General features: G+C 40.0%; 1 protein-coding gene across 1 annotated transcript; it reads right to left on the bottom strand.

Moving 5' to 3' along the window:
• Positions 1 to 265: 265 nt before the first annotated feature.
• On the bottom strand, positions 266 to 23,259 carry LOC131431373 (uncharacterized). The gene is made up of 10 exons (XM_058597051.1): positions 22,706 to 23,259; positions 21,453 to 21,591; positions 21,151 to 21,392; positions 20,932 to 21,086; positions 20,685 to 20,855; positions 20,232 to 20,617; positions 20,044 to 20,168; positions 19,874 to 19,977; positions 9,989 to 12,597; positions 266 to 3,916 (listed from the first exon to the last, which is right to left on the bottom strand). Exons 1-10 carry the CDS (start codon positions 22,856 to 22,858, stop codon positions 2,709 to 2,711), a joined length of 5,292 nt encoding a protein of 1,763 aa, XP_058453034.1. The 5' UTR covers positions 22,859 to 23,259; the 3' UTR covers positions 266 to 2,708.
• Positions 23,260 to 24,561: the final 1,302 nt, after the last annotated feature.

A 24,561-nucleotide genomic window follows, 5' to 3' on the forward strand; every position in this document is an offset into this window, starting at 1 on the left:
CATTACTCGAAAAGCAAACAAACACTCTTTCATCGAAAAATCCGCTACCATTCAAGCGGGGTTAGACAATTAGGATGACGGATTCGGATATAAGAAATCGAGTAACGAAAGATTAGGTTTTCATAGTTATTTTGAAGTATGTATATTTTAAATTTCTTACTTTAATCTTGTGTACAAAAAATAATAATTTAATTTAATTAAAAACCTATTTTCAGTATTTTTTATTTCTCCACTTTAGTTCGATAAGAATAATACTTTCTGAAGGTTTCGTTCTTCTCTCAATATTGATGTATATTCAGCTTATGTTGTTTTTTTTTGCATTCTTCCGTAGGATAGTAGTTTAGTTTTTTTCCGTTTGCTTAGTATGTTTCCCGGTCTGAATTAGTTTTAACCTGGTATCTTTCTCACTTTGTTGATTATTTTACTGAATTTTGTTTTGCGATCTATTTGAATTTTTCCTCCAAAGTACACGTAAATGACAACTGTTAGTATATTTTACTTTCTTGATTTTTTTTAATTACAATGTTCAAGCGCAATCAGAAGTTGGTTTTTATTTTATTTCCTAAACATATTCACACTTCTTTCCCTTCTTCAGTAGAGCTCCAAGACGCATCAAATAATTAATCGCGTGTTTGATTTTTCGTTTCATGTTATAATTTTTTTCGATATCAACCACAAAACTTTCAGTTTCAACTAGTTTGAACTTTTTACACGTACAGAGATACAGAATTAACACGCAAATGTTTACAAGCATTCAAACACAAACATACTCACATACACACATCATCATCACTTGATGAAAAAACCTCTTCAACTGACTGAACCGAAGAAAGTTGAAAAGAAGTTTGCTTGTTTCATTTGAATCACATAAGAACAATTTAAAACAATTGTCTTTTCTCTCCTTGTTCGGGAAGCGGCAAGGATCGACGTTTCCTCCAGTGTCGTCTAAGGGCCCTAATAGCTTTGGCGGTTGTTGCCAACCCTACCGGGAAAGTACCATCCTCGTCGTCCTCCCGCTGCTTTTAAGAGAGCTATAAGCGTTTTTATATACCGTTATGAGCGTCCGAAAGGAGAAAGAGCTTTATAACACAGCGCACTCGCATTCTCGCCACATTTCGTGCAAGAGATTATCTATTAACTATTTTTACAAGAGTAACTAGAATTACTAGTGTAGTTGCTTACATTGTTTATTTTATTTTATTTTTATTATTTCTTGCGGACAGACTGCTGAATGCAGAATCAAAAGCTTAATCCTCCCACTAATTTCCTTCAACATTTCCATAATCATGTCCCTAATCCTTGTTGTGTACAGTTGATCCCACACGAGCAGAAATGTTGCCCATATTTGTATTGTCTAATGCCTCTTAAACACGTCAAACCTGTCTACACAAATGGCTTCAGTTCAGCTTATTTAGCAGTGCAGCATCAATTGACTTATTCTCAACATTTTTACTTGTGTAGGACCGACTCAAAGATACGTTGTGTGTTGTTGATCTCCTCAAAGCTAGAGAATGGATCATCACGCCATGCTACTCCCGCGTTGAGTCAAATACGAAGAAAAACACTTTCTCCTCTGGTTGAGGCCGATTGACAGTTTTGACTTTACTATATGTACTCTTACACACAGATTTAGGAAAGAATGTAAAGACAAAACAAAAATCTATTTCGAACTATGACCTTTCGACAATAGTTTACTTGCGCCTGTAGAGGGTAAAAGTACAACTTTTAAGTGCTTTTGCTCAGTGGATCTCAACGAAAATTCTGATGGATCCTTTCTGGATTTTTTTTTGGCGAGAAGACTTATTCTAATCATACTCCCTCTGAGCTCCAAATAATAGAAAGAAACCTGTTTCCCTTGAAAATTTACAATCCAAGAAAATGCTCATTCGAATCAAAACAAAATTGAAAATCGCAAGCAAGCACAAACAAAAATTAACTTCCAAAAAATCTCCTCCTCTTTGCCAACAAAAAAAAGTTAAACAACGCGGAAGCAAATCCACTTTTCCTGAACTGAAAACGAATATGCAGCGGCAATGCAAAACAATTACAGTATTTTCCAATATTATTCGCTTAAATGTATTTTCTTCCTTCAGGTTTAAATACTTCTCGCCTCTAAACTCGATATTATTTTTCTATCGTTTACGTGAAAGATGTAAAACTGATTAGCGTACAAAATTCAGCGTTCTGCACTTTCTGATTTCGCTGTATCTCGTATCATATTATATGGATGTCTCACTATCAAGAAATAATGGAAGGAAGATTCTTACAAGTACGTATAAACTATCACTCTGATAACTTTTGCTGCTCAAAAACATCTGATTCGATTTTGATAGTTCATCTGTTATTTTTCGCTTGCTTTTGTTGTTTCGAAAAGAGAATCCCGACTAACAATCATTAACAGGTAGGACTTTAAGGGAATCCTAACTAGGTATGATTTAAACGTCACTTTCAATACCAATCGAGTGAGGGAAACAACACAACGAATCGAAAGGCGAGAGACAAATCTCTTTCTCGTTCGTCATCGGATTACAACAATATGAGATAATTTGGAATTGGGTTTTGTTTGTTCTTCGTGTTTTTTGCTTCATTTTCGTATTTTTCTCTTGCTTTTACACAACACTGACAAGTTTACCTAAATATATTTGTTATTGATAAGTTAGAGTTAAAATTATCAACAGTTACCTACCGAGCTGGCTGCTCTTCGATTCTCACCTGTTGGTAATGTTTATACTGGTGGGTGGAGTAGCGGTCGCAGTGGAGCTCGCGCCGCCTCCCGTTCCGCCGGGTCCCGTTCCGCTCGAGGAGGAAGATGCCACAACCATGGTAGCAGCAGTCGCCACCGTACTGCTGCTGCCACTAACCGATGCCGCGGAAGCTGCGGAACTATCATTAGCGGCAGAAGCAGCGGCTGCAGCAGCCGCAGCAGCGACGGCCGCCGTCGCCGGTGTTACTTGAATGAATTTGATACTGTTGGTTGCGTTGTTGGTAGCGAGTGCAACCGTCGTCGTACCATGCGAATCATGCTGCTGCTGCTGTTGTTGTTGTTGCTGTTGCTGCTGCTGTTGTTGATGCTGCTGCTGCTGTTGCTGCTGCAGCTGCTGAGCGCGAATACTCACCGCTGGTATTCGCTGAAAGCCTTTACTATTTACAATTGTGGTCGTTGGTGATCCTCCCAGCAAACTTTGAACCGTCGTCGTGTGCTGTTGCGTTTGTTGCTGCTGATGTTGTAGTGTACCAACATTATTAACCAATTTTTGTTGCTGAATCGGTTGAATAATATTAACCACTTTTGGATTAATTTGGGCCAGGAACTGACCACGACTGTTTTTAATGTTGGTATACACTATCCGATTCTTGTCGGCATCGAACAGCATGTTGACGGTTTTTTCCAGCTTCACGTGCTGACCCGGCTGTCCGGACGTGATTGTTCCCGGTTGACCTTGACCGGAGGCATCTGTTTGGAACTGAGCATGCTGTTGGGCTTGCTGTCCGGCGGCAGCCATCAAGTTGGAGTTGATAGCAATTTTCCCGTGAGCTGCCGCTGCCATCAACTGCCCGGCCGCTTGCTGTATCAGCTGGGGCGACGACGTCAGTATGATTTTGTTCTGCGTTGGTTGTTGCGGGTTCTGACTTGTCGCCGACAGAATCGTTATCGGTTGCTGCAGTGAGTTCTGGTGGATCACGTTGTACGTGCTAGTGCCCACGTTCCCACCTTGCTGCTGTTGCTGCTGCTGCACTATCTGCGCCCCAGCATGGTTCACCGAAGTTGCCGATTTGACGATCATTTTCTGCGACGAAACGAGAGCTTTCGTGATCATCTCTAGCTGTTTTTTGTTGAGATCACCAGCCTTCTGACCAGCGGCCAGCTTCTGGTTTATAAGCGTATGGATCTTCGGGTTTATGACGTTTTGTTTCACTGCGAAAGAAAAGGGAAAAAAGCAGATTAGCGTTGATCGTTAGTTTGCAGTTAGCAACAACCCGCAGAGTTTGGCATAAACTTATTATAATCTGGTAATAATATTTGGCTTTAATTCGATATAAACATACACCCGTGGTTGTGGTTAGCGAAGGGCACTAAGTTAGTACAATTTGTTATATCAGTCATTTAAATGCGAAACCGAATCTTCCATTTCAACAGACTTCGACTCCTAAATTTGAAAGACAATCACATAGCTAGTGTCACTTTATTTGTTTTACGTTTCGTTTCAGACTGATCAGTGCATTGGCAGTTTGAGTTGAACTGCTAATGCCACCGCGCGCTTCAACATAAACCGCTAAGCAGACGGTCGGTTAAAGTCACAAATTTGTTTTTGTCTGAGACGTCATCGACATCGTACTTAGGTGCTCGCAAGTGATTTTGAAAAAGCATTTACTTTACGATGTTTAACCGCGAGATGGCATTAGCTGTTCAACATAAAATGCTAATGCATCGATGAGTCCAAGACGAAAGGAAAAACAAAAAAAAATAGTCATAATCTTGATGATACTCGATTGAATGATTTCTTCAAGCGAATTACAGAACTGTTAACAATTTAGTTGCAACCTGTAACCCTCAACCAGTATTGAAACACGTTCCACATTTCGTCGTACTTGGAGCGTGTCGAGACCAACTAGTAACCTGCAACTTTCATTCATGGTATTTCCAAACCACTGAGCAGTACTCTCGAGCGGACAAGTAGAGAAGTACATCCGTAAAATGTTTAGCCATAATCATTACGAATTGTAGGCTACGAGAAGCTGTAGTGAAACCGTCAGAAGATACCCGTCGAAATTTCATGACATTCAAATGATTTATCGACGAGTTATTTAAGTGATTTAAGCAACGCTGGGCTTCGATATTCGCGTTGCCTATTTGTATAAGAAGAGTGATGCTGATCTAAAAAAAACCCTTCTTAGTCCACTTAGTGGAATTTTCATAGATCTTGAAAAATCACCATAGGGGGAAGTACATCAAATTTCCTAAATCGAAAAAAAATATTATTGACGCCAAAAGTCTTAGAATTGCATGAAACGTCGAGATTCACGGTCATGTTGAAAAAATGTTTTTTTTAAATCGAATTTCTGGGACTTATTATATCAAAATTCGAAGTATCAACCAGAAAGTCGATTTTTTCGAAAAATATTTTTTTTATTACTGAGATGACACTAAATCTCGACGTTTTATGCAATTCTAGGACGGTTGGCATAAAAAAATTCGGAAATCACATGATTTTTCAAGATCGAAAATTCTCAAACCTTAACCGGCAGGTAGCACCCCCCTTACCCATATCCGATTTATCACAAATTTTGCATGGGGACTTTTTTCGAGGTGCTTAAACCTTTGAGCTCTACCGCCTTACGAAATTAGAGATGATTCCAAAATATTGACACCCTTATATGCATTATAGCGGTAAAAAACGATGTGTTTTGTCGGTTACGTCACTTATACAATCATATCTCCGGAACCAGAAGTGAGTGACAGCCACGTGATCTTTGAATTTGATCAATGGCCTAAGTTTGTAAAAATCGGTTCAGTCATCTCTGAGAAAATTGAGCGGAAAAAATATCTTCGAAAAGTGCACATACAGACATTTTCTGAGTCTAAGTGAGTCGAATGGTATATAACACTATGGGTCTCCGAGGCTACGTTTGAAAGTCGGTTTTCCAACACTTCTAATACCTTTCTATAGAGAAAGGCAAAAAATTGAAGTTCTACATATTCTCTCTACAGACGCTATTTTGGTTTCGTCTTGTTGTAGCAGAACGAGTGAAGTTGGCATTGATACACTCTTTTGTTGCAGTGAGAGACGAAAATAATTCGTCTCTCTTAGTTCGATCATTTACAAAGGAGATAGTCAAGACGGCTGTTGGATTCTTCCATTAAAAATGCATGACAATCTTAAGCTCTGCTCGAACACAACCTCAAAAACTTTCGAGACCCGTTATAAACACAGTGAATAAAGTAGGTTTTTCCTCCAAGAGCTCAAGTTGGACAACGACAGCTTAATGAAATTGTCGAAGCCCTTCCTGCTCCACGTTTGAATTTAGGAGATTTCAATTCGCACGGAATGATGTGGGGTTCCGTTTACAATGATAGCAGATCATCTCTAATATATAATATTTGCGACAATTTTAGCATGACGGTACTAAATATGGGTAGCATGACACGGATCCCAAGACCTCCTGCACGTCCAAGTGCATTAGATTTATCTCTTTGTTCGACTTCAATTCGACTAGATTGCACCTGGAAAGTATTTCCTGATTTACATGGTAGCGATCATTTACCAATCATCATCTCAATTAGCAGTAACAAAGGCATTGCTAATTCAGTTAATATTCCATATGATTTGACAAAAAATATTGACTGGATTAAATACCAAAGTAATATTTCAAGTGTCTTAACTTCAATGGAAGAGCTCCCCCCACTTGAAGAATATGACTTCCTCGTTTGTTCGATTCTGGAGGCCGCAGAACAAGCCCATACCAAACGATTTCTTGGTCCATCGTCTAACAGAAGGCCTCCAAACCCTTGGTGGGACAAAGAGTGTTCAGATGCTAAGCACGCGAAACAAAATGCTTTCAAGACGTTTTTAAAACGAGGAGGAGGAACTCCTCAGAATTTTGAAAATTTCTTGACTTTAGAAACCAAGTACAAGAGCATACTTCGGGCCAAGAAATGTAGCTATTGGAGACATTTTGTCGAAGGTTTGTCAAGAGAAACCTCAATGAGCACTCTTTGGAATACGGCCAGACGAATGAGGAATCGTAACGTAGGAAATGAGAGTGAGGAATACTCGAACCGATGGATATTTGATTTTGCGAGGAAAGTTTGTCCAGATTCTGTTCCTACGCATAGCATTATAAGGGAATCTTTTCCAAATAATGATTCCATTGATAGCCCCTTTTCAATGATGGATTTTTCCATAGCACTCATGTCTTGTAACAATAACGCTCCTGGGTTGGACAGAATTAAATTCAACTTGGTGAAGAATCTGCCCGACCTCGCAAAAAGACGTTTGTTGGAATTGTTTAACAAGTTTCTTGAGCAAAATATTGTTCCACCTGACTGGAGGCAAGTGAAAGTTATCGCCATTTAAAAGCCGGGGAAACCAGCTTCCAATCACAACTCATATAGACCCATTGCGATGTTGTCCTGCATCAGAAAATTGTTCGAAAAAATTATTCTACGACGTCTCGACACTTGGGTCGAGACGAACGGTTTGTTGTCAGATACTCAGTTTGGCTTCCGTAGAAATAAAGAGACGAATGATTGCCTTGCATTACTTTCGTCTGACATCCAAATTGCCTTCGCTCAAAAGCAACAAATGGCATCTGTATTTTTAGACATTAAAGGAGCATTTGATTCAGTTTCCATTGATGTTCTTTCAGACAAGCTCCACCAACATGGACTTCCACCGGTTATAAATAATTATTTGCACAACCTTTTGTCAGAGAAACGCATGCATTTTTCACATGGCGATTTGGCAACATTCAGAATTAGCTACATGGGTCTACCGCAAGGTTCATGCCTCAGTCTGCTCCTTTATAATTTTTACGTGAATGACATTGACAGCTGTCTAGTAACCCCATGTAAACTGAGACAATTGGCAGATGATGGCGTAGTTTCAGTTACTGGACCCAAAGCTATTGATCTGCAAAAACCATTGCAAGATACCTTAGATAACTTGTCCGTTTGGGCTGTTCATCTGGGTATCGAATTCTCTGCGGAGAAAACAGAGCTGGTCGTCTTTTCAAGAAAGCATGATCCCGCGCAGCTTCAGCTTCATATGATGGGAAGAATGATCCAACAGGTTTTGACTTTCAAATACCTTGGGGTGTGGTTTGATTCCAAATGCACGTGGGGAGGACACATTAGGTTTCTGATAACAAAATGCCAACAAAGAGTAAATTTTCTTCGAACAATAACAGGATCTTGGTGGGGTGCTCATCCGCAAGATCTAATAAAATTGTATCAGACAACGATACTTTCAGTGATGGAATATGGATGCGTTTGCTTTCGTCCCGCTGCAAACTCTCATATTATCAAACTGGAGCGAATTCAGTATCGTTGTTTGCGAATTGCTTTAGGGTGCATGCATTCGACACATACAATGAGTCTTGAAGTTCTGGCGGGAGTTCTTCCATTGAAAGATCGTTTTTGGGAGCTTTCATCGCGACTGCTAATAAGATGTGAGGTACTGAATCCCCTGGTTATTAATAACTTCGAAAGGCTAGTTGAGTTTCAATCTCAAACAAGATTCATGACAGTATATTTTAACCATATGTCACAGGAAATCAACCCTTCAAGATATATTCCTATCCGTGTCAGCCTCCTAAATGTCCCTGACTCAACTTTATTTTTCGACACATCCATGCAGCGCGAAGTGCGTGGAATCCCGGAACACCTACGCTCGATGGAAATCCCAAAAATATTTACAAGTAAGTTCAGGCATATTGACTCTGAGAAAATATTTTACACGGACGGATCACGAATTGAAGAGGCTACTGGGTTTGGTATATTCAACAATAATGTTTCGGTCTCATTTAGGCTTCAAGAACCTGCATCTGTTTATATAGCAGAGTTAGCAGCAGTTCATTATAGCTTGAGTGTAATCGTCACATTATCTCCAAACCATTATTTTCTTTTCACAGATAGTCTAAGTGCAATTGAAGCTATACGCTCAAACGCCGCTTGCAAAAATGAACCTTTTTTCTTGGCCAAAATAAAACAGTGCCTGAACGTCATATTGAATAATAATTATCAAATCACAATAGTTTGGGTTCCGGCTCATTGCTCCATTCCAGGCAATGAAAGAGCCGATATTTTAGCCAAACGTGGTGCTATTGAGGGTGAAATTTATGAGAGACCGATTGCTTTCAACGAATTCTATAGCGCGTCTCGCCAAAGAACACTTGCCAGCTGGCAAGCTTCTTGGGATAAAGATGATCTGGGTCGGTGGATGCACTCAATTATTCCTAAAATATCGACAAAGGCATGGTTCAGGGGACTGGATGTGAGTAGAGATTTCATTCGTGTGATGTCCAGACTCATGTCCAATCACTACACGTTAGATGCACATCTCCTTCGAATTGGACTTTCCGAGACTAATCATTGTGCTTGCGGCGAAGGTTACCGCGATATTGACCATGTTGTTTGGACATGCGTGGAGTTTCGTGATGTCAGATCTCAACTAATAAATTCCTTGCGTACCCAAGGTAGACTATCCAATGTCCCAGTTCGCGACATTCTTGCTTGTCGTGACCTTCCATACATGAAACTTCTTTATCATTTCATTAAATCCATTGGAGTTCCAATTTAAATTTTATTTTATGTTAGACTGTTTTCTCTTCCATGAGTTCAACCAATAGCCAACTATAGGATATTGAATATAAGTGGTGAACTGATACAAACAATCCTGAAACAGTTATAAGATCATGTACAAAATAAATGTATTTTATTTAATGTAATTTAAAATAGCAACTCGCTTGATAAAAACAGTGTTTAGATGAACTAATGAGTAGCAACATACTAATATGATATTCGAAATGTATTAGGTTTAAAATACTATGTATTGGGGATGCCACGGCAAAGAAAAACTTATGTATATTGCCTATGAAATAAACGTATTTTTGAAAAAAAAAAAGTAGGTTTTTCATGAAATAAAACTATAGAAGATTTAGTTGGGATTATAATATCATAGATACCACCTACATTTCAATTTGAGAACAAGTTTTCGAATCACAATACAACCACAAAGCCAAAACACAAAATATCACCGCAAAGCCTAATGACTTGTAACGCAAGTACCTCGATGACAATAATCGGGTATAAGTAGAAGACTCATTGGCCAGATGATTTTATGTGCCTTTACACCGTATGAATTAACGCCAAACGGGACACCCTTGAACGAACTACTGCTCGAAGATGTTTATTAACATTTTAGTCAAATACAAGCTCGAATGCGAGCCGCGACCGCAACTGACCCACCCAAGAAACCCAGTGCCGTACCTGTTTTATCGTTCGGTCCATTGATTTGCTTCTTAAGCGACGATGCTCCGGCCGGAGTCGCCGTCAGTACATACGTCTCGCCCTGATGGGAATGCGCATGCTGAAGCTGTATCTGCTGCTGTTGTTGCTGCTGATGCGGTTGCTGTCCCAGTTGCTGCTTCGTCGCTACCACCTGGTTACCACTGACGGTGACTATGTTACCGCCGCTGTTTGCAATCTGTTGCATTTGTTGCTGTGATAGCACAATCGGTGTCGTATGTTGAACGATGTAACTGCCAGTTGGCGTCGAATTCCCACTACTGCTCACGCTTACTCCCGTACCCGTTGCTATGGTGATTTGAGCAGTAGACTGCTGTTGTTGCTGCTGCTGCTGTTGCTGCTGTTGTTGATGCTGAACGACCGTCGGAACGGTAGTTTGAGCCGTGGCCACTAATGGATTTATTACGGTTCCAGCAGCGGATGACTGTTGAACCACTTGCACCGCAGGAGAAGTGATCAGGAATGATGTTGCAGCAGGAGTTGGCGTTTGAATGGCGGGAGATGCAGCTTGCAGATGATTGATGGGTTCCAATTTGATGTGCGGGGTTGTAAGCGCTTGCTGATAGCCACTTCCAGCAGGCAGTACGGTCGTATTAGTTTGAAGGTGTGGAGTTGGTTGTATTGAGGAGGATGGCGAGGATGCAGCCAGCAATTCATCAGGAGGTTCGATCTTAATCTGTTCGGCGGGAATGGTAGCAGATACGGGTTCGCTAGACTCTTCCGTTTTAATCTCGGTTTCTGGTGGCACTGCTTCAGATGTGCTGACCTTTTCATCAGCTGCAGGAACATTTTCTTCAACACTGGTTATTGGTCGGAAGATCTCCTCCCGTGGCGGATTATGCAAAGCGAAGAAACTACTGCCCACCTGGTAGTTGCAGCGTTTCAAGATCTTCCGTCGTTTACTTTTAAAGCGTTCCACCGCCGAGGCTCGATCGAAACCAACCAGTTCCGAGCAGTAGCCAATTTTGTTAACAGCGACTTCCTCGGTCGAAGAAGCACCGATCAGTTCATTAGCCGTGAGGGGGTCGTCTTTAACGTCGGTACCAGTGCCAGCACCGGCCTCATCAGCACCCTCCAACTGATTGAGTATCCCATCTTCTAGGATTCCATTCCAAAAATTGCTTGTCTGGTTCAACGATTTCATATCGTCAATTTGGCACTCTTGCAGTATTTTGTCCAGCATTTTTTCGTCCTCGTTAGATTCATTCAAACTAAGATTCAGATCATTCAAACTGTCCCCACTGAGATTGTTATCCGAATTGGAGCAAGTTTCCAGCTTGATACCCAAATCGTCACCATCTTTTCGTCCGGCTGCACTGGTTTCATCCAACCCAAGCGGATGTGGTTCCACTAGGCTATCCAGAGCGAACGGTTTTGTTCGATATACAGATTCCGTCGGGTAGTTGAAGATGTCGGCTGGAAGTTCCTCACCCAGAGCTTGTAACTCCAGTGCTATTCGATTCGCATCCGTTTGGAACAACGGATCATCCTGCAACAGATCGTCCTCCAGTGGCAGTGGTTCCGGAGTCTTCGGCCGGAAGTGAAGCCAACTGGATTGAATTTCATTCAACAGTTCCGTATATACACTGGCAATGGCTTTGCTAGGCTCCGATGTGCTACCCAAGCCAAACTCTTCGTTCAAGCGACTACTAGAAGATTGCATCGACCCGCTGGATACCACTCCGGCCGTCGAATGCAGAAGATACCCTGATGACTGACCGTGATGATGCTGAGACAGACCTCGACTTTGCGTACTGCTACTGCTAATACTATTACTAAACGATTGAATAAAATTGTTCCTACTATTGACGTTAGTACTACTGCCGTTTCCATTAACCGGTCGACTGCTGTTTATGCTGCTGCTGTTGCTGTTGCTATTGTTACTAATCCGGTTCCTATAGTTATTATTTACATTGTCTATCATGTGCTCATAATCTTCCAGGACCTCCTGCTTCACTTCCACATCACTACCATCAGCTTCACTTTTTATCACATTATTTTCTGAGTTATTCACATTACCGCTAGTACTACAACTGCTACTATTATTACTACTAATTACAAACGTCGACGAGGACGTCGTCGTTCCCGTCGCTGATGTCCTTTCATCATTAAACTTTTCCTGTTTCACTTCCACCATATCCCCACTGAGCCTAACGATAGCATCCGTATCCATTGGGCTTCCACTAGATGTTCGGACCAACCCAACGCCCGTCATAAACAGTTCATTCAAGTCCGTTTCTTCCTTGATCACTAATTGTTTTCTTCGTTTTATGTCCCCACCGCAAACCAGACTGCTTTCGTTTCGTTTTCTGTCCGACACCACCGTCACCGGTGCCGCCGTCGCCGTCGCCGTCGCCGCCGCCGCCGTCGTCGCTGAGGGTACCACCACCGGAACGACGATGCTTTCCTCTTCCAGTTCCATGGCACCTTTGGACACTGGCACCGTTTCCGACTCGATAATCTTATAGTCCAGCTTGGACCACAGATCGTCCAGATCGGTCGAGACCCGGTCGATTATGACGCGACCACCACGACCAATTCGTCGTCGAGCGAACCCAATGCAGCGTGGCCTGTTTGGAAAAGGGGGGGAAAATAAAATTAAAATATTTGACAAATAAGTTCGAAATTGGAGAGCAGTCGTTTTGTGATTGTAATAATGTTGACTTGTTTTTAGTGAGCTGGTAGAATGCTTCAAACTAGCTTAATCCGGCCAGATATCGGGGGAATTTTTTGAAGTTTATCGGCGTGACCGTTAGATTTCGCAATATGTACACATTTCTAAAATTCAACATGGAACCGGGTCATTTCACCAAAAGCCATCGAACCGAAGGACTTATCGTCGTTTTGCCGCATGGGTTGTAAATAAGAACGCCCCAAAACTCTTGATTCTCTCGATCGAAACACAAACGAAATTACACAGTCCTAAATTTATTATGACAAATGGTGTACCAAATTACTATTATGCCAAATGATCTGCCAAACGGCGTTATGCCAAACGATATTATGCCAAATGGCCATATGTCAAACGGTACGCCTCCCCAATCCTGCTACAATCTGCACAGATTTCTAGTTGCCGTTGCCGTTGAACAACGGTATTCGCTTCCAGCACAAATTTTTAGATCATCGTTAAAAAATAAACGAGGAACCTTCAGGCGAAAAGTCACGTCATTAAAGTAAAAAAATCAAAAGACCAAAATGACTTCCTTGTGGAATCTCAGGAGAGACGAGGATCTTATTGAAAACACAGTCGTTCGACATAACGGCGATTGTTGAGATAGGATTCAATCCAGTGAAAAACGTCAGAGAACGAGATCGAGTCTGTACAATTTAGCTATCGCGATGTCGTGGTTGGTATCGTCAAAAGCAGTAGATAGATCAATACGTGTACACAGGACCGTCGAGAGAAAATTCGGGCTCGAAGGACTGCAATATGTATTACGGGGGAAAAACAATCGTGCCTGGCCGGCCGAATGTGGATAGGTCTTTACTTTTGCACATATCTTGGAAAGTTGTGCTGTAAGTCGCTGCTGTAACAGTTTATTTCTTAATATGACCGCCAACCTCTAGCAAATTTGAATAGCATCGTATTAAGAGATTTATAAATGCATTAAGGATCAAGAGTAAACCAAGTTAACTTGTGTTGGTAATTTGTGTATTATACGTGAATTTGGTACGTATGCCATAGATCGGTTGTACGACTTTCTCCCGAAAACCATTTCCCAGAAAATAAAGCAACGAAGCGTTATCCCCAGAATGTACCGTTCTCCAGAAAACCATATTCATGAAGGTACTAATTAGTAGAAAGACATACAACAGAATGTACCATTCCCCAGAATGCCATCTCCCAGAAAAAGCAAATACCTAGAAACTGTTTCCCCAAAATGGAAAACAATACAGAAACAACATAGGAACAGATATTTTATTAGAAAAGCATCTACTAGAATCAGAAGGGTTTACATGGGGGGGTTTTATGGGTTCAAACCCAAACATAGCTTCTTTAAATTAGGTATCTGTTTTCGCATATAGTATTGTTGTACTTCATTATAATTGAAGCAATCTTCGTATTCCAAAAAATGGGTCTTTATTCATCCAATTCAAAGTACAAAGAGAAAATTCTATATTCCTGTTTCTACCTTGTTGCTAGGGTTAGCTATGGTAAGTCCAAGGGTTGTCTCAATAAACAGCAAATGTCGTCACTTGCTATGTTAGTGGCCAACATTCCTCCTTCGTTATTACCAGAAAAGGTTCAAGTCTTGATGACATCTGGATCATACGTTTCGGTCGGCTTGTACTTGATTCCTGATTAGTATTCGACTGAACAATCGGCTGTTCGGTTTCGTTCAGATTAGAACCAGAAGTGCCTAATCAGGCTGAATTGAATCATTGGGATTTGGTTCGTCTTTGGATTCAAGATTTTTTCGGGGTAACTTGCAATCAAACTCATCAACGAAAATGTTAAATGGGGGCTGGGAGGGCAGCGCCCCCGCGGAAATCTCCTCTGTCTAATGAGGGGCGCATGTTGATCTGTTATGCCATATGATCAGTATGCCAAATAACCATTATGCCAAACGACATTATACCAGTAACAAGTTTAAAGTGTCTGTTAAAAACACCAGTAAAAGGCACACCGAAAATAAGGTACATAAGCAATCTTCAGTAACATGATTTTTCAATCTTTGGGCCCCTCCCGAAATGAAATCCTGGGTACGGGCTTGCTTACAATAATTAAACATAGGACTCAATAAAACTAGCTGAAACAATCTTGACACAGCAGTAAGAGATGCTATCCCACACAACATTCGCTTAATATTATTTCTTGTATAGTGAAAACAAGATAGCCTTTTTCTAAGTGTTTGGAAAGGCTCCCGTTGCAAGCGACAGTCGATTAAGACTAGTTTTTTTTATAAAAATTAAGACTAGTTCTTATAAAGTCAGACACTCTCGAGATTGGATTACAGTAATTAAGTGTAATTTAGTTAAAATGAAGTTCGTTTATAACATGTTCATAAAAAAACGATTGACGTAAGTACTAATAAAACTGAATCGCACGCGAATATTGATAGCCACTTCGATCAGTGGAATGATTGTTGAAATTGTGAATGTTTTCGTTCGCCATAACAGTAAAGACCAGTGTTGGGAAAATGATGATCAGAAAAAGTTCACTTAATTATCACTCGTGAAAATATCAGTTCGAGAATTTCTTAAAAAAAACTCAATAACTGAAAAAATCACTTCTGATATTTTTATTCATGAAACGAGTAAACAACTTTGAATTTCGAAGTTCACAAGTGATTTCACCCACAGATTTTTCAATGAAATGTCGATAAAGAGAAATCGAAAACGAGATGATATTTCGATGCTGAATTTCTACCACACTTCAGTTCGACACCAAAGTGATTTGGGCTAATTATGTGATAATTATAGCAACAAAAGGCCTTTTTTAATTCCAGCTAGTTGATTACACTGTATTAATTAAGGGGTAGGTATGGTCTAATGAATGAAGCTATCGTTCCAAAAAATAAATTCAAATATTTTGCATTACAGAAAGTATCATTCGAACAACATTCCGTAATTTTTCCGTGGAAAAATATTGAGAAATAAGGCAGCGAAGGAGTACTTTGGAGGACGTTTTTTGGAAATCATGATTTGCGGTATCCACTGTATCTCATCGAAGACTAATCAGAAGTGAACAAATCAAAGCAGAATAGTAGATTTTAGTGGATTTTTTACTAGACCCCAACGTTTTTGTTTGATTTTTGATGTGGAACACATCTTTATTTTCTATATAGGGGTGCCAATCAGAAACTCAAGGAAAAATACACGTAGAAATGTTGTCAGGTTTTGAACACTTACAGCTGAGTATATTTTGTATCAATTATTAATATTATTTCATCATTTGATTGGAAATATTTCTAAGTTTCGATTTGAATATATCAAGCCACGTATTTTCAATTATATATGATTGAAATTTTTATTAGTAGCGAGCAGTGTTCTATTTTGTCTACTAAAAATCTCCGGCATATTGGATTTCCCTGCCATAGACGACAGGTTTGAAGGAGTAAGCGATATATCAAAGGGAAAGGTTTGATCTGATCATGTGTCATGCAAGCTCTGATGAAATTCCATGTTATGTCGTTTCGTCTGAGAAATTGACAACTACCCAGGGTAAATTTTGTGTGCTAAAGATTAATTTCTAATTTATATAAGATGACTCGATTGATAATGAAAAAATCTTTGTCGCTTCAACCGAAATCGCAGAATGATAGAGAAACTTAACGCTATAAAAATAACTGCTTGCATACAAAACTAGAACACAACCTTTGTGAAGAAAAGCTTAAATATCAAAATCGTATCGCAAGTATGTACAGATATAATTGCATACATTTGGGATATTGGTGTAATTTCGTCGGCTACAAAACAAATACAAAACAAGACAAACGATGTTCGGTGTTGGTTCCTAATCAAGATCAATCTAAGCAGACTCTTGTGCAATTGCGGCTTCAAAAGTGTAACAATTGATTGAACTGTTTGATTGTAGATCATTAGAAATTTTGGTTGCCTTGTTCCACATCAATTGCTCGAACAATCCCATGGGGCTGATCCTTGTAGTTTTATTTTTTTTAATTTTTGATGATTGGTGTAACAAAAAAAGGAAAGAATACGTTGGGGTCTAGTATTTTGCATAGAAAAGTGTGTGCAAAATTTGAGAATAATTGGAGAAGTAGTTTTCGAATGTCGATGGACACGGACTTTCAAAACCTGCTTTCGTGAAAAGCGCGTTTAATGTTTATTGTCGAAGGAACAATTTATTGTTCTAGGGGGCTCGCATGGCCTAACACTTTCAGAAAATCATATTTTTTTCTTTGGTATTTTGTCATATTAAAACATTTCCAAAATGTTTTGTCAAGTGTTTCAGTCAATCGAATTAGAAATCTTGAGCCTGTTGCGCCGAGCTTTTGATTCCTCGCAAAGTTGGATAAGCATAGATAAAGGCTCATAATTTCCAGAGTTTCGTTCCAATAGGCTTGAAAATTTCGCATCATATTCTTGTAATGTTTTACAGTAACACAATGTAAAGAATAAAATAAATGAGTTTTCGAATTTTCTATCCGTAATTTAAAATAACCCACTAAAACTTTATTTAGCATGATTTCATTTCACAAAAGTAACAGGAGCGCAGCATTGTGCATGTCTCAAACACACAGAAGGCGCAGCGTTTGAATATGGTCTTTGAATTGGCGTACCGATAGCCTGCGCTCCTGTTATTTATGCGTCTGATATTCAAGCTGAATTAGGTCATATTTTTTAATCATTTTTTTCGAAATAATTATGTTCTATGATGCCAGATGAACACTACGTCAAAACTCCGGCTTCAACTGTCGTAGTCGTTCGTCGGGAGATACAAACCCGTATACAGCGAGCACAAGTACAACTTGGTGGGAACAAATACGATGCAAATATACATCTTGTGCACATGTTGCTCTGGTAAGAAAATCAAATTTTATATATAAATATATCCAAGAAAACTGTGGCCGCTGGTTCGGATTTTACTAAGAGATCGTTTCTAGCTTTGAGTAGACTAATCATATCCGCGGAACGCACCTACGTCATCCGTTAGGAAGGTCCAAAGAGCTGTGATCATGTCAATACAAAAAAAACTTATCAACGCTGGACTGGACTGATTTTTTATTGTGCGGACTCCCCGGTGAACGACCAAAATGGTTAAAGCCGGGGTAAAATAAATGATATAAAAAAAATATTGTGCGGCAAGAAAGAGCTGATTTGAAACATCCAAAAAAATATATTGAGATATCAGCCTGGTACAGAGTCAAAACAACAATTTGTTATGTTGTTCTAATACCAGCATTCTAATAAATGACGTACAGTAGACTGTTTCATGATACTAGTTTTCTGATTAAAATTTCGGGTTAATTCAACTACAACCAAAGATTTCAAGTGAAAAACGGCGTGCCAATTATTCGTTCCTAACGAATTCATTACGATATATCAGACTGATCACAGACGAAAGTCAGTAGTATCAATCGAAAATCGAAAGGTTCTTTCGTTATCATCATAGAACATTGTCTCGATACGAACATGTGATAAGGGATTATCTCGCTCGATAGGCCGTTTTGTAAGATTTGAATTGGTCGCGCTAGCAGTTCAGCATAAACAGCCTACGCACTGATGAGTCAAAGACGAAACGTAAAAACAAATCAAAACGGGTATGTGCACCTAGCATAAATTTGGGAGTAAAAGTTTGGGAGTCCCCTTCAAAGTTAGCACAATCTGTACGGCTAGCAAACCGAAACTTGTTCCGTCGTTTTGCGTCAAAAAGCAATGTTACATTATACTTTGTAACATTCGCAATGGTCTATCGTGCAATATTCCCTATTCACATGTTGGTACTGATTTATGTAACAGATCGGCTGAAAAGTTCGTATCGTTTCTATGAGAGGGCGCCACTACAATTAAATCCATACCATTTTCAGTTAGTACCAACCTTCAAAAGATACGTGTATAAATTTGACAGCTGTCTGATTATTAGTTTGTAAGATATTGCATTTTGAGTGAAGCTACTTTTGTTATTGTGAAAAAAATGGAAAAAAAGGAATTTCGTGTGTTGATGAAACATTACTTTTTGATGAAAAAAATGGCTTGATGAGTGTTATCCAGACTCTGCACCGGGCGAAGCAACAATTCGTAAGTGGTTTGCAAAATTTCGTACTGGTCATATGAGCACCGAAGACGATGAACGCAGTGGACGTCCAAAAGAGGCTGTTACCGATGAAAACGTGAAAAAATCCACAAAATGATTTTCAATGACCATAAAGTGAAGTTGTTCGAAATAGCTGACACCCTAAAGATATCAAAGGAACGTGTTGGACATATTATTCACGAATATTTGGATATGAGAAAGCTTTGTGCAAAATGGGTGCCGCGTGAGCTCCCAATCGATCAAAAACAACAACGAAAAACCATGCTGAAATTGAACGAATTGGGCTTCGAATTGCTCCCTCATCCACCGTATTCTCCAGATTTGGCCCCCAGTGTCTTTTTAATGTTCTCAGACCTCAAGAGAATGCTCGCTGGTAAAAAATTTAGAAGCAATGAAGAGGTAATCGCTGAAACTGAGGCCTATTTTGAGGCAAAGGACAAATCGTACTACAAAAATGGTATCGAAAAGTTGGAAGATCGCTATAATCGCTGTATCGCCTCTGATGGTTATTATGTGGAATAATAATAACGAATTTTGGCAAAAAAAAGTTGTGTTTCTATTAAACGATACGAACTTTTCAGCCTAACTGTTAATTTGGCTGTTCGATTGAATATGTTTGATGTGGAACAGTTTATATTGAAATAGTTTATATTGAGCCGCTGGGTGACTTGTTGTCAATCGCTTCGACGTAGTGTTTTCTGGCGTAATAGAACATAATTATTTTGAATAAATTTCACATTAAGTTTCGTTTTTCACATGCCTAGAACTAACATTGCATACTGAAATCAATAAATTTCAGGTCATGCCGAATTCAATCTAGTATTACTTTACAATGTGAGTATGATAGAGTCCGGGTCTCCAATTGAGTAATCATGCAATGTCTAAATTACAGCATGAAAAATATGAATTGAATTTCAATCTAACCAATAATGAGTATGATTCGAAGAGTAACAACATGTTTTGTACTACAACTTGGTTATTGCCAAATTCGTGAAAATTTTCGACGTAGACAATTAATTGATTGTAGCAATTTTAATCTTCCTGTTTCAATAATAGACACCGGATTTGGATTCAATCCGAGTCCCATGGAAAACAGGATATTTGCTCGATTGACTCGATTGACTCACCTTGGATGCCTCAGAGATGTCAGCGTGTAGCGATACCTCGGATCTGCCGTTCCATTTTCATCCTTGGATACCCACGGCCAATTTCCAAAACCATTCGTAATGGGCTGAGGAAAGTAAAGTTTCTGGTATGAGTAAACAACATTTTCCGAGTGTACACGTTTTCTGCTCACCCTATGATATTGACTAAACTTGCTCCGACGAAATGCGTACGCGAATTCCTCCTCCGGGGCGGAACTTCCCTGCAAGTTGGCAAGTTCCTCGTCGTCAGAGGAAAGAGCAGCATCGGCGGCAGTACCTAAAATATTAAACCAAACTTCATTACTACCAGTTCTAGAAAACATGGAAACGAATATCCCACCACTTCCTAGTCCACTTCCGATTAAACTATCCACTTTCTGCATACCACTTCCACCAGCTCCAGCAGCTGCCGGATGATATTGGTAGTGATAGCCAGCCGATCCCGATCCCGCATGACCAATACCGGAACTACCCGTTGCGCTGCCAGCTGATGCTCTTTCTTTCGGAATTTTATGTTTCCGCTTCTTATACTGGCGTTTCTCTTTCCGACTTCCGCCCATTGCGTCGACATCGCGCTTACTAGAACTACCGCTCACATGGTAGTGTGCAGATGATCCACTGCTGTATACTCCTGCACCGGATCCACTGGCAACACCCGAACCGGAGCCAGCCAGTGCGGAATGGTGCGATGAAAATTGATTCGAATAAATTGGCGCAAACGCAGGTCTGTGAATATAGATGAAGGGGCGTTATTGGTTCAGTTCTGCGTCTGAACGTTTGTCTGATTACAAACCGTGTGGCTTTGGTTGCAGTTGCCGTGTACTCGGCCAGTAACTGTCCATTGAAGTCCTGTGTCTGATAACGCTTCTCATAGACCTCTATGCTAAGGTGCAACTGCTCCCGCTTCATCTTTTCCCGCCGTTTGATCATCTCCAGCAAGGTTACCGCTCGGCTGAGGTCTCGCCTAAATTGTCAACCGAGACTCATGAGTACCTAAATTGCCCCAAGAACACAAAACAAAACAAGCAACAAATACGAACCTCAGTTTGAGCATCTTCTCATACGAGGACTCGTCGTTCTTGCGGTTCTTTCTGGTTTGCATCTTCTCAGTACGCCTCCGGAATGCCAAGTAGGGATTATTCGGGGTCGTATTGCCCCTACTTTCCGTTTTCACCGAAAGTATCAGTGGGTGTTGCTACAACAGAGAATAGCCGATCAGAGGAAACCGGACTGTTGGTCGTATCCCGTATAAAACCTACCATTTTGAGCCGCTTGTTCAGCCAGTAGTCGTATACTGCGATGCTGATTTCGTCATCCTGCTTCAACAATGCTTTGGCTTCGTTCAGCGTGACTACAGTCTGACCAGAGCTTCGCTCCAACCGGTCCATCATCGTCTCGAACCTCAATGGATCCAGATCCAACCTTTTGCCCTGTGTGTTAACCCACTGCTCATCCCCGCTATCCATGTCATAATCAGGAACATCCTGCTCAAGGTTGAGCGCTAAAATAAACCATCGTTCAATTTTTTGTTCAAATTGAATTCGAAACCGAATCAACTTACGCTGCATGTGAATCATCTGCTTCGGCATTTTGTAGTCTTGCGGGTAATACCGTTCGTAAAATTCTGAATCGGTTGCTTCGAACACCTCCGGTGTAGGAATGATTAGTCCTGTACATATTGCCCGCTGCAGATGATGCTCCTGGAAAGGATAGAATGGATATAATGAAAAGTACAAAATGAAGAGGTATCTATTTTTCCCAAATATTTTATTCAAAATACACAGTTTTACATTCACTAAAACTCTCACGCTATTCGAGATAAAATATACGTATTTGACATATCTATTTAGCCATGGTTCAAATATTTAAAGTCGTTTACCGGGACATTACTGGCTTCTGAATTCACTAAATTAATATTAATTCAAATTCTACTAGCCGTTTGTATCAAATTCTTTGTTTACTGCCAATACATTTGCCTTATGTGAAATGTTTGCCATAGCAAATTGGAATTATTTCTTCTTTTCCTAATGATATCAGGTTGTATTTGTAAAGATATTCTTCAAATGCTGCTATGAAATTAAACAGCGTTGAACGACCACAATCAGGTTAAAACCGTAGTCAACTAGACGATACAATAATAATACAACAGATAACGAATGCATAATAAATGATAACATTAGCTTACTGAACGCTAGTTCCATAAAACTCATTCCGTATTAAAATTGTTTGACAAAACAGCAGAAGAAAATTAATTAAACCAAGACTTCAATTAATATCATTATAGTTTAACAGCAGTGCGTAAGCATTGAACTACGCAAAACAAATCCAAAACAATCTAATCGATCTCCTCCGCTATCTCCAAATCCGATCGTAATTGCACCAGATATTTCGATTCCAAATTGATGATTGGTAAATAACAACACCAACCGCGAGCGCTCAACCCCCGCGGGGAGTGTTGTGTTGGTTTCGATGAACTGTCAAACAAAAACACACATGCATCAGCTATTTGAGCGCCAACCACCCCACCCGAGGAGCCAACATGCTTGGACGAATGTAAACAACACTTTTCCCGGGCCGAATTCCGATCCGAATCGAACCAGCTCGGAAAACTAGCCGGCAAAGTGTCACTGGCACACGGTGTCCCGGTACATTATGCCATAGAAAAAGCGAAAATTTTATTCCCATCCGGACGGTCTGCCGCCGTTCGGGGTTTGCTGCTTTTGCCAAGATGGCGGCACACAAAACCTCGTTTTTTCGCTTGCTGCGTACCAATGACGAATGAAAATGAAAATTTTCTGTGCACTTTTGCCTTACCGATTCCTCCTCTTTTTCCATTCCGCTGGGCATCTGCGGCACGGCCCGGTTGATGGCCGAGTATTCCGGAAGATCCGGCAGCTCCTCGGCCAGATATATGGGCATCGGTTTCGAGGGATCGAGGGCCCTCGCCCGAAACGAAAGCTTCGACATTTTTTTTTGCTTCTCTTCCTTCTCGCTCCCACCAACGGTTCTGTGCTTGTAAAACGCCTTTTTGTTGACTGTCACCTTTGCTTCTTTCTCTTTTTACCCTCCTCCCACTCTCACACTACCAATCGAACTGGATGCGTGCAAAAAACGGGGACCCAAACCAAGAAAACCGAACGGAAGAAAAAAAACACGCGAAAATTCTACTTCCAAGGCCCGCTAGGAGGTCCACCGGGACCCGGTAACACGACCCGGAACGTTTCCTAGTTCATTCCGATAGTCACTGCGCTCTCGCACTCGGTCACAAACAGGGAAAAACAATTTTCTAATCTTGCTTCTAGAGCGTGGTTACGGAAAGCCATAATGGCGGCTCTAGTCAACTACTGCGCTCTCTGCCTGCTAACTCGAGCCGCGGTCGCGATGAGCACGAATTTTCGGGCACGAACACCACTGCAAATCCATGTAGTCGACATTCCCATCGAGTTCGATCAAACTCAGAACGAGTCAGTCATGCTTTCGTGTTGGCGAATTATTTATAGTTCATTTTTTTACATAAATGGAGCATATGCTCAAAAATGATAGCAAAAAATGAAACGATTTTACAAAACTAGTGATGATTCGTTTTTTATCCAACTCGTGTTATTCATTCCTGCATTCAATCAATGCGAGCATACCACCACACCAATTGGGTACGTTTCAATGTTGACACATGTTTGACATAAGGCTATGGCAGTATGAGTTTGACATGTGCGATAGTCGATAAATTTCAATCAATGTACACGAAAAGTCGACATTGTGCCCATGCAGCCAATAAATTAAATTACGCAGTTCGTGCACGCGTTTTTCAGTGATGTCTACAAAATGCCGTTGGAGAAAACCTACAACAGAGCTGCCAACTGTTATTTTTTATTAAAAACCTGTATTCGATCTGTACAATATCTATCTCGAAAACTCAAAAATCGATTTAGATAGGATACTGATTTTGCGAGCAAAAAACTGGTCGCTCAACCTGATTAACCCCCATGGAACCAAACACAAAAATTGAAAATCGGTATTCATCTGTATGAAAATTGAATTATCGGCATTTTAAGAGAGCATATCTGTATTCCTGTATCGAATCCAAAGATCGGTATAGTTGGCAGCGGTGACCTATACTCCCATATGAACAGAGATGCCATTTATACTCATTCAACGCGAAATAAACACACATAGGGTAACAGAGGTATTTTGGCCACTTCATATATTTTGGCCCACCTAACAAACTTTATCGATTTTATCGGATTTTATCCATGTTAAGTAACCCATGTTGCATCAATTTGATGCCTATCATATTAAATTACCTATTGCGGAAGGGTTTTTCAAAAATATCACAACATTTGGTGAATATTTGTACAAAGTGGGCCAAAATAAAATCAATCCTAAAGTGGGCCAAAATACCTCTGTTACCCTATCTATATATATATATATATATATATATATATATATATATATATATATATATATATATATATATATATATATATATATATATATATATATATATATATATATATATATATATATATATATATATATATATATATATATATATATATATATATATATAAATGCAGAGATCATTCTTTGTAATCGCATCAAGTAAGAACGGATGGACGGATTTACATGATTCTTTTTTTTTTGTTTGATCAGTTTTTACCCCCACCGGGTTC

The sequence above is a fragment of the Malaya genurostris genome, chromosome 2 (genome assembly GCF_030247185.1).
Source record: "Malaya genurostris strain Urasoe2022 chromosome 2, Malgen_1.1, whole genome shotgun sequence".
Lineage (NCBI taxonomy): Eukaryota > Metazoa > Arthropoda > Insecta > Diptera > Culicidae > Malaya > Malaya genurostris.